The sequence below is a fragment of the Cervus canadensis genome, chromosome 7, assembly GCF_019320065.1.
Source record: "Cervus canadensis isolate Bull #8, Minnesota chromosome 7, ASM1932006v1, whole genome shotgun sequence".
NCBI lineage: Eukaryota > Metazoa > Chordata > Mammalia > Artiodactyla > Cervidae > Cervus > Cervus canadensis.
Genome location: NC_057392.1, coordinates 24,448,022 through 24,458,598, shown reverse-complemented (window position 1 = coordinate 24,458,598; position 10,577 = coordinate 24,448,022). Strand labels below are relative to the sequence as shown.

Below are 10,577 nucleotides of genomic sequence, written 5' to 3'. Positions count from 1 at the left end.
GAGTAGCCCCTGCTCTCCACAACTAGAGAGAAACCCGAGCAACAACAAAGACCCAGCAGAGCACCAACCCCCACCCCCCCCACACACACACAAAAAAAACCCTTACCTCATAGTGTCTCTTAACCATGTGTAATGAAATTATGGACAGAGTGCCCTGGAGCAGCAATCCCCAAACATTTTGGCACCAGGGACCAGTTTGGTGGAAGACGATTTTTCCAAGGACTGGGGGCAGGGGATGGTTCAAGTGGTAATGTGAGTGATGGGGAGCGGTGGGAAGTGGGGGGCAGCAGGTGAAGCTTTTCTTGCTCACCTGCCCCTCACCTCCTGCTCTGCAGCCCAGGGGTAAGGTGTTGGGTGGGGGGGTGGGGACTGGCCATCCTGCCCTGGAGGATGTATGCAGAACAGAGGAAAAGAACTAAAGTCATCAATGGGGAAAGGAGATGTTTACTTTGGAACTTCCAAATGAACCACATTTGATTAGTGAGCTGGTAAAACCAGTGGGCTGGGGCTTCCCAGGTGGCTCAGTGGTAAAAAAAATCTACCTGCCAATGCAGGAGTTGTGGGTTTGATCCCTGGGTCGGGAAGATCCCCTGAAGGAGGGAATGGCAACCCACTCCAGTACTCTTGCCTGGAGAATCCCATGGACAGAGGAGCCTGGCGGGCTACAGTTCATGGGGTCTCAAAAGAGTAGGACAGAACAACAACAACAAAACCAATGGGCAAGAAAAATAAATATGTGCGCCCCAATGGCTGGCCCATGTGCAAGATTAGCTTGTTTTCAGGACTTCCAAGCAGGCGTGTCTTTTTCCTAAGCTACAGAATGAGCTGTCTAGTATTATTTTGTCAGTTCTTGTTCTGGAGGACCATCACCTTTGCCCTCCCTATATTTTGTGAAGTCTTCTTAATGCTCTCAAAGTGCAATTGCCACAGTGCTGGGCTGAGTTTTACCTACAGGTGTGAATTAGCCTACTAATTTGAATTGTACTTGAGAAAGGCAATACAGGGATCGTTCATGGGTGAAAACAAAAAGTGAACAGTGTTAAGGCAGCCACTGCTTTGACCTCCAAGTACAGAATTTCGCTTTTCTTTGTTTTCCTTTAGCTTCCTGAGTTCAGTGTGTATGTATGTGTGTAAGAGATAAACATAATTTTACCCCTTTATTGAAAAGATGTCCACTTAGGAGGAAGAAAACCACATACTTTTGGTTTTGTTAAAATGGTCTTTTAGTCACAAAATTAAAATGCTTTCTTCTTTGCAGGCTTTAAAATACCAGTAAGTTGCTAGACCCTCTTAGGGGTCAGATTCTCATCCAAACATTTCCTTTTATTATTTTTTCCTTTTATAGTTTCGCTTATGCTGTGATCATCTTTACCAGGGGCTGAGTTCTGCTGATCTGATGCCCAGCATCTGAAATGATGGGCTCCATATCCTGTCTGCATAGCAGCCCGATGCCAGGGTTGAATTACTATTGAATAAGCAGCAGTGAAATCTTTATCAAAATAATCAGGGGTTCCCAAAACCACAAATAACAACAACAGGACTCAAGTTGTACTAAATCAGCAAAGATCATTGATATAATAAGATTCTGAGTCACTTTTTTTCTGCAGTCTCTCTCTCTCTCTCTTTCTCTTGCAAAGTCTCCTCGGCTATTTTCTTGCACCGCCTGGGGGAGGGCAGGTGGAGGGAAGGAAGGGCATTGCTCAGAAAGTAAAAAAAAAAAAAAATTTGACATCACTGAAGTCACATGATTGGCAAGAACCAATTAAGATGGGCTATGGAAAGGGGAACAGTTAAATTTGTAATTTGGGTTGTGTGAAAACTTCTTTGGGCCTCATAAACAACCACAGAACCACAAGTTGGGTAGCCTGGCAGTGTCAGAAGTCTGAGCCCAGCATAGTGGTCAGCAGGCAAGACGGATCACTCTGACTGCAAACCACAGGGTTTCGCAGAGTTCTGAACATCATCAACCCACAGCCAAGACGCCGCATTTTTTTTTTTTTAATCTTTACCAATTTGAATATTTGTCTTTGCAAAGGTACATTTTTTTTTCCTTAGGGCTCAGGGAGCCCTAGAGGTGTCGGGGAAAAAAAAAAAACAAAAAGGACCTGTAGGGAACCATGGTTGGGAGTGAGGTTAAAACGGTGACCTTTCTTGGTTTCTCGCTCTTAAGGTAAAAGAACTCATTGAATCCCCCGCCTTCAGAAGAGGGTGCCTTTTCAGGAGGAAGCGATGGCTTCAGACAGCATGTTTGAGTCATTTCCTTCATATCCACAGTGCTTCATGAGAGGTGAGTACACTCTGAGATTTTAATATCTACTTTTGCTCGGCTCTGTAGATAATAAAGTGGCTGCCTGTTGTAATTGGGTGCGGACAGCCCCTGCCGCTCTCCCGTTTGTTTAGAGGGGAGGAATTCAAACACCTCCTCAGGCGTAAGATTTCAAGGCTATTGGATTACTTATTCATCAGATGGCCGCTCTTGAGAAATGTTTTCATAAATACTTAGTTAAGCTGTCGAGGGGTTCCGTCGGTGGGTGAGAACTTTGTCTGGGGCAAGTCAGTTGGGCTGTTCCTGATTAAAATCCTAGAGATCATAAAGCTTGCAGGAAGCTCTCTGGGTTTTCTCTGGTTGCCCCCCTGGCCTGAGATGGCTGTGGCTGAGTTGTCCCGCGCTGGGCAGGCAGTGTGGCCCACATGCCAGCCTGCCCCGGGCTTTAGCGGACTCCTGCATCGCGGCCAAGAAGGCTGGTGCCAGCGTGGGGCGGAGGCAGAGGTCGGCTCACCGCCCAGACGGGGACACCACAGGGACAAAGTAGCAAGTCAGTTGTCTCCGAAAGGCGGATAATAGAGGAGCCGGACAGGCTGGTCTAGGTTGAAAGCCCCAGAATGGGGCCTTGCTGGGTTATTCCTTGCAGCCTCAATGCAAAAGAGGCTGCCGGCATCTTTTGAGAAAGAATGAAAGTGAAGCATACACAAGTCTCTCCCACCGCCAAGAGCAAGGAAGAAGTTGCCTAAGTCAAGCGTCTGAAGTGGCAGCTGAAGTCATTGAGATTGCATGCTTCCTAATAGAAGCAGCTATTGTGGGGTACCTGCCTGCATGTTGCCAACCAGCCTCCCGAAACGCGCCGAGCTGTGGTTGAGCTCTGAGTGTGTGAGTACGTGTGTGGTGTGCACGGGCGTCTGGGGTTATCTTTGCTGGGTAAAAAGAGGGCCGCGCCTAAACAAACACAAAGAAGAACACAGAAATGTCACTAAGATATTGCCGTGTGCGTCGGGGCGAGCCCTTTGACCAGCGCCTGCAGTGTGTGGCTTGATGGTTTGGCAGAGCTGAGATGGAGTGGGATGGATGGGGTGGGGGGGGGGGTGGGGATCATTCATTTTCTAGCTACAAACGCTCGCGCTCGCGCACCCAAATAGTGTCTGTGACTCATTATTTATTCATCGAGCCAAGTGAGCTGAAGAATGCAGAGGGCTGCCAGCCACTTTGTCACAACAAACGCTATTGTGGATGCCACAGAGCCTCTGTGTTTCCGGGTCCCTGAAATTTAAACACTTGACAAAGATGTGTGTGTGTGTGTGTGTGTGCATTGTAGGGAGAGTAGGATTTCAGGAGAAGGGGAAGAAAGCAAGTCATTAACTGATTCAAAGCTTCAAATTAAAGGGTTTTCAAGTGCTTCTTTACTGGCAGCTGAGGACATTTTAGTGAAGTTGAGTCATGCGCTGGGTATGAGTCACACATCCTCACGGCGCTGAGCTCCGGCGGCACAAACGCCGGCCGCTGGGGGTGAGAAGCTGTGAAGAGCCCTCTCGCTGCATTTCCTCTGGGCCTCTGACAAGCAAAGGAAGCAATATTTGTAGAATAACAAAAAAAAAAAAAAATCTTCCTGCCTTGACTCTGCTTTCGATACTCTCTCCAAACGATGATTGTTTCCTATTCTATCAACTCAGGAAGGCAGATTCAGGAAATTTTTCAACATTCTGCTGGGTAATAGATGGGATTTCGGTGTGCAGTGCTGGCCTGCCTTCCTGTCCTTACTGGTGAGACAGCGGAGCTAAGTGAGGGGTTCCTGGTGACCCGGCAAAGACAAGACGCTCAGCCCCTAACCCAGCCCCCTAACCCAGTGTCCCCAGGACGGACACTGATCGGACCTGCCCCCCAGGTTTAGGACCTGCCCCCCCATCAGACAGCATAGCTTTCAAGAGAGGAACTGTGTGCAGGGGGCTCTAGGACCCCAACCAAGACTCAGAAGGGCTCCTGGGAAAAGGTCTTTTCATTCCTTCTGGTCATTAAAAGGAACTCAGGGACGATTACAATCACTCACTCAAGAATATAATACAGAGACTGAATTTCAGAGACTCAAAGTGAAATCTGGGCCATTTTTCACAGCCCAGTTTATCAAGGTGGTGATTCGTCAAGCTGAGGGTTTGCATCGTCTGGGTTCGCGGTCCACACCACTTGTTTGAGTCTGGAGAGGTAGCAAAACATCACCGCATTTGGTACGATGTGGGCCCTGCCTTAGAGCATGATGCTAGAAGAATTGCCCTGCTCTCTGTTAAAGTCCGTATTCTCCTCGTAACTGGTACCCTGTTTCCCCAGCCTGGCCGAGAGCAGCGGCCCACACTGTGGTCATTTCTCGTCGCCTGTAATTTATAGCGTGTGTGCCCTCCCCATCTGCAGCTCCAAGAGAGCGGGGAAAATATCTTGTTTTCTTCCTGGGATGGCCCTTTATCAGTGCGTGCAATTCTCACAGGAGGAAACCCATAACTCATTTTTTGAGCAAGATACCCAAGTGGAAATGGAGGCGAAAGAGAGGTGTGGGACCAAGCCAACCATTGTTCCCTTCTGTGGGACAGGCAAGCGAGAGTCTGAGAGCCTGGCATGCAAAACAAATGTGGTCTACCACAGAGAAGGCTGCTGCTGCGCCTTCTCACTGAATGTGCTCAGGCAAGAAGACGAGGCGTGATTGAAATTCCCTGGCATGATCCCCCGTGGTTCACGGCACGCTGTCCCTGCAGGACCCAAACTCAGGTCCCCTGGCGGGGTACCGCGTGAGGGCCCGCAGAGTGGAGAAGGCATGCGGAGGAAGAACGTCAGCATGTATGTGTTTTTGCAAAATGCCTCAGGTAGCCGTGTTCTTAGAAGTGGCTTAGTGGTCTATGCAAAGCCTGAATGTTAATATGCCTCCGAGTTCCTAGAACCACAGGTAAAAATCTCGGCGGGGCTGACGCACCGCTGTCTTCTCGAGGTTATCTCTCAAAGGGAATTGCAGGAGCGGAGGCTGAACGCGTGAAGCGTGTCTCTCCATGGGCCTCAGTTTGCCACTTCTTTGCAGAGAAATATTTATGAAGACATCTCTGGCTCTGCTGGAGGTTTAAGATCACACAAAGCCGTTGATTCAACTGGGTATCAGACACCGTGTGAATTCCGTGTCCGTTTGCCAAGGCTTCCATAACAAACAAGCATAGACTGAGTAGCTTAAACAACAGAAATCGATTGTCTCGTGATTCTGGAGGCCAGAATCTCACAGAGTGTCCTGGTGTAGCTTTGGTCTTGGGAAGGCTTCAAGGCATCGGGAGGTTGGTTTCTTTTGAGGCCTCTTTCTTTGGCTTGTAGATGGCTGTCTTCTCCCTGTGTCCTCTTGCAGTCCTTCTTTGTAATTATCTATGTCATAATTTCCTCTTCTTACAAGGATACTAGTCATATTGCATTAGATCCCACTATGAGGACCTCTTAATGATCTCTGCAAAAACCGTTTACTCTTAATGATCGCTGCAAAAACCCAGTCTCCAAATATAGTCACCTTCTGAAGTGCTGGGAGTTAGTACTTCAACGTATGAACTTGGGGAGGACACGGTTTAGTCCCTGACGGTGTGTCTTAGCCAGTCTGACTCCCCTGGACCCACTGGGAACCTGTACTTCTCCTAAGTGCCCTCCTGGATGTGGAGGAATCAGATCCCAGCTCCCCCCATGTGAGATGCAACTCTGCGTTCTGAAACTGCCCACACATTTTGAAACTGAGAAAAGAAAAAAAAAAGGTGTTAAAATCTATCTAAACTCACAATCATACCCTTTGCCATTTAGTTCCTTTGCATGCTGAGAGACCTGTGAAAATGACAAGGCAATTTTGAAATGTTAAGCTTTAAAAGAGCAAAAGAACAGTCCCCCAAGAGATGCCAACCTACTTGGCTCTGCCTCCTCCCCAGGGATCATCCCTGTAATTCCAGACTCTCCCAAAGGCACACCCCACCCCTGGGTTTGGGAGATAGGCCACAGGAGGCCCCACACCTGCTCAGACTCCAAGGGCTGGCCCAGTGAGCTGCCAGGAGCAAAAGCAACTTTAGAAGGAACAGCTGAGCCAGGGGCTAACCGGCAAGCAAACAGCCTGGGAGAGCTTTGGGAAGCAAATTCATCACCAGGAGGTTTCTCTCTTCTCTTGAAACAGGTCTGAATTGTGGACTTTGAAAAGATCCACCCTTTTCCTAAGAAAGCGAGTGATGCTGGGCCACTGCACACACAGAATCTAAGAGAGACAGGCTTGGGGGATGTTGGTCTAAAGCCCAGAGCCCGGGAGTTTGTATGAGCAGTCAGGATGAAAAAAGAGAAGGGGCCAGGGTTGAACAAGGACCAGGCAGACTTAGTACGGTGACGTCCTTTTCCTTTCTTTTCGGTTTTTCCGGCTTTTTGCCAAAATAGCATGGGACAGCTTCTTTCTTGAGCTTCGGTTTCCTCATCTCTAAAGTGAGGATGGTATCAGATCAGCCAAAAAGTTCATTCGGGTTTTTCCGTACGGTAAAACCCGAATGAACTCTTTGGCCAACCCGATAGGAGGACCTGTCGTTAAAGTGGCTGCAAGGACTACATTAAACAACCCAAGCACAGGGCTCGGTGCAGTCATAAAAACCGGGCAGTTGATGTCGGCCACGGTGACTGTGGTTCAGCTTTCCAGATGATGCTTAGTCAAGGCCGTCTACTCTCAGAAAGGAGAGGTCACGGGGGACCCCGGGTGGGGTCCCGAAGACAGAGACTCAGGGTGGGGAGGAGACAGTGGGGAGGGTCAGAACCAAGACAGGAGGGAAGGGGGTCTGCCATGCGGGTCCAGCCTAGGCCGAGGGGGGGTGGCAGGACCCCAGTGGGGTGTGGAGTTTGGTGAGTAAATTAGCCGTCCCTTCAACACCACGTCTCTCTTGCTCTATGAGAAAGGGGACAGAGAAAGGGTGAGGGCACTTTGTGTCACTTGGTGGGGTTAGCTGTTCAACGTCGTAGCTAGTTGGGGCATGTTGAGACAGGAATCCCGATGGAAGTTTCTCCTCTCTGAGGCCCTGGCATCACTTGATTCTCCTGAAGGCCCTTCCTAATGAAACAGCCACCTCCTCGCCTGGAGACCCTCCACAGGTTCCCCCGGATCCATGCTTCTGGGGATATTTCCGTGTATTTGTCAAAGCCCTAGAGAATCCAGTGGACAAAGGAGCCTGGCAGGCTATATATGGGGTCGCAAGAGTCGGACACAGCTTAGCGACTTCATGAGCACCAGCACCACCTCCAGTGAAGGCACGTTGGTTGCTTGTCGGGTTGGGGGTGGGAGTGAAGGCCACACAGGAAACTCAAGTGAATTTTCTGTTTCTCAGGTAACTTCCTAGTGACCTAGATGAGTCATTAGATGTCTCCGTGTCTCATCTGAGTTCTGCAAAAGGGACTAATAATGTTCTAGATGAGCTTGCCTCCAAATGACCGAGTTCCTGTTCAAAATCTTTGAACGTGGCAGAGAGAGGTACCATAAAATGCATCACAAATTGTCTCAGAGTAACAACATGAAGCAATTTTTTTATTTTATTTCCTAATGGGAAACAGTGATCCTACCATTTCACATATGGCAAGCATTTTCCCATATTCTCTTAAAAAAAATTTTTTTCCAACTCCCATTCTTCAGAGAGCTCCCCAGAAGCTGCTCTGGCACTTAAAAACAAAGTGTTAGTCTCTTAGTCCTGTCTGTCTCTTTGCAACCCCATGGATTGTAGCCCCCCAGACTCCTCTGTTCGTGGAATTCTCCAGACAAGAATACTGGAGTGGGTTGCCATTTCTTTCACCTAGACCTTAAAGTTTGCAAAATATTCTTTTTCCAAAAATTTTGTTCCTTGAGCTCTCCTGTCCCTTATTCTCGAGGCCACCAATCCCTTCCTTCAGCCTCTTTGCTGAGTAAAAAAGGCCCCAAGTAATGTGTCTTACTTGGCCTAGTTAGACCCCCCAAAACAAATCAGTATGATGCCCCGGGGTGATAGAAAGGGAGTGTCTCCTTCAAGAGCTTTACAGACCGCGCACATAATCGGGGAGTGCTTTCAGAGAATTATGGGTGGTTCCTGGACACGAGTTCAGTTTAATTCAGTCGCTCAGTCATGTCAGACACTTTGCAACCTCATGGACTGCAGCATGCCAGGCTTCCTTGTCCATCACCAACTCCCAGAGCTTACTCAAACTCATGTCCATCGAGTCGGTGATGCCATCCAACTATTTCATCCTCTGTCGTCCCCTTCTCCTCCCACCTTCGATCTTTCCCAGGATCAGGGTCTTTTCCAATGAGTCATTTCTTCGCATCAGGTGGCCAAAGTATTGGAGTTTCAGCTTCAGCATCAGTCCTTCCAATGAACAACCAGGACTGATTTCCTTTAGGATGGACTGATTGGATCTCCTTGCAGCCCAAGGGACTCTCAAGAGTCTTCTCCAACACCACAGTTCAAAAGCATCAATTCTTCAGTGCTCAACTTTCTTTATAGTCCAACTCTCACATCCATACATGACTATTGGAGAAACCATAGCTTTGACTAGGTGGACCTTTGTTGGCAAAGTAATGTCTCTGCTTTTTAATATGCTGTCTAGTTTGGTCATAGCTTTTCTTCCAAGGAGCCAGTGTCTTTTGATTTCATGGCTGCAATCACCATCTGCAGTGATTTTGGAGCCCCAAAAAATAAAATCTCTCACTCTTTCCATTGTTTCCCCATGTATTTGCCATGAAGTGATGGGACCAGATGCCATGATCTTAGTTTTCTGAATGTTGAGTTTTAAGCCAACTTTTTCACTCTCCTCTTTTACTTTCATCAAGAGGCTCTTTAGTTCTTCTTCACTTTCTGCCGTAAGAGTGGTGTCATCTTCATATGAGGTTATTGATATTTCTCCCAGCAATCTTGATTCCAGCTTGAGCTTCATCCAGCCTGGCATTTCACATGATGTACTCTGCATATAAGTTAAATAAGCAGGGTAACAATATACAGCCTTGACATACTCCTTTCCCAGTTTGGAACCAGGACATAAAACAGAGTCTGAAGCCTCATGTAAGCTTTCACCTGCTGGACAAGTAAGCTAGACACTCCCCAGGATCACACAGCCTTCTCTTTTCATCAAAGGGACATCCTTTCATCCTCTCGTAGCTCCTTGAATCTCTCCCTTCCTCCTCCCCTCTATTATCCTGACAACAATGAATGAAGCCAAAGAAAGAAAAGAAGGAATTCAGGTGGAAAAACCATGCATCCCAAAGACGACTGAAATGATGCATTTTCTTACAGTGACATAAAGAGCTTGAAACTCTCACTAGGGTTTACCGGTGGGAAGTATGTTCAGGTGTACATTAAGGGAAACTTGACTACAGTGGCTCAAGCAGCCAGGCCTTGGTCCAGCACGGGCGACAGGTGGTTCAGGAGTAAGTGGTCCACGGCTGGTACAGCGGGATGCTCTGTGTTCTGGTTCCACCATGAGATGGGGGCCTCAAACCCTTCCTCTTGGAGCTCTGTCTTTTTATTCAAGAAAGGAAGCCCCTCTCTGCCAGCTCCCTCTTATGTACCTCATAGGACAGAACCGGGTCACAGGGTCACTGGCTGCAGGGTGCCCAGGGCAGCACACGTGGCACTTATCAGCTCACAGGGCAGAGGAAGGCAGAGGGGAAGGTGGGTGGGAATGATGTCAGGGAGCCCAGGGCAACATCTGCCAGGCCACATTGTCCCCTGGCAGGTACCCTGGCATTGCTGGTGATGTCTCTTCTCCTATGACCTCCATGTGGGCTGTGCTTTGAAAATACACACAGGGGTGGAGTGAACTGGGAGTCTGGGACTGAAATATATACACTACTGATACATGTCTGCTTTCTCAGTCATCTCCGACTCTGAGACCCCATGGACGGTAGCCCACCAGGCTCCTCTGTCCATGGGATTCTCTAAGGCAAGAATACTGGACTAGGTTACCATCTCCTTCTCTAGGGGATCTTCCTGACCCAGGGAACGAACCCATATCTCCTGAGTTTCCTGCATTGGCAGGCAGATCCTTTTCCACTGACCCACCTATGTAGCCCTGATACTATGTCTGATATAATACCTAATGAGAACCTACTATAGCAGCTTAGGGGATTCCAGTCAGTGCTCTGCGGTGACCTAATTAGGAAGGAAATCCATAAAAGAGGGGATATGTGTACACGTATAGCTGATTCACTTTGCTGTACAGTAGAAATCACCAGCATTGTAAAGAAACTATACCCCAATAAAACTTTTTTTAAAAGAAAAGAAAATATACTCAGAGAAGCCCTGAGTTATTCCTTCAG

General features: G+C 48.2%; 1 protein-coding gene across 4 annotated transcripts in view; it reads left to right on the top strand.

Moving 5' to 3' along the window:
* The first annotated feature begins 1,827 nt into the window (after positions 1-1,827).
* Positions 1,828-10,577, top strand: part of RUNX1 (RUNX family transcription factor 1) — a 265,388-nt gene continuing 256,638 nt past the window's right edge. For 2 of the 4 annotated variants that reach the window (XM_043474676.1, XM_043474675.1), the window contains exons 1-2: positions 1,831-2,035; positions 2,171-2,287. In XM_043474676.1, coding sequence (XP_043330611.1) covers positions 2,230-2,287 — 58 coding nt within the window. In that variant the 5' untranslated portion in view covers positions 1,831-2,035; positions 2,171-2,229. Of the gene's footprint in view, positions 2,036-2,170; positions 2,288-10,577 lie in introns of all 4 variants that reach the window. The other 2 variants (XM_043474678.1, XM_043474679.1) reach the window with 2 other exon arrangements.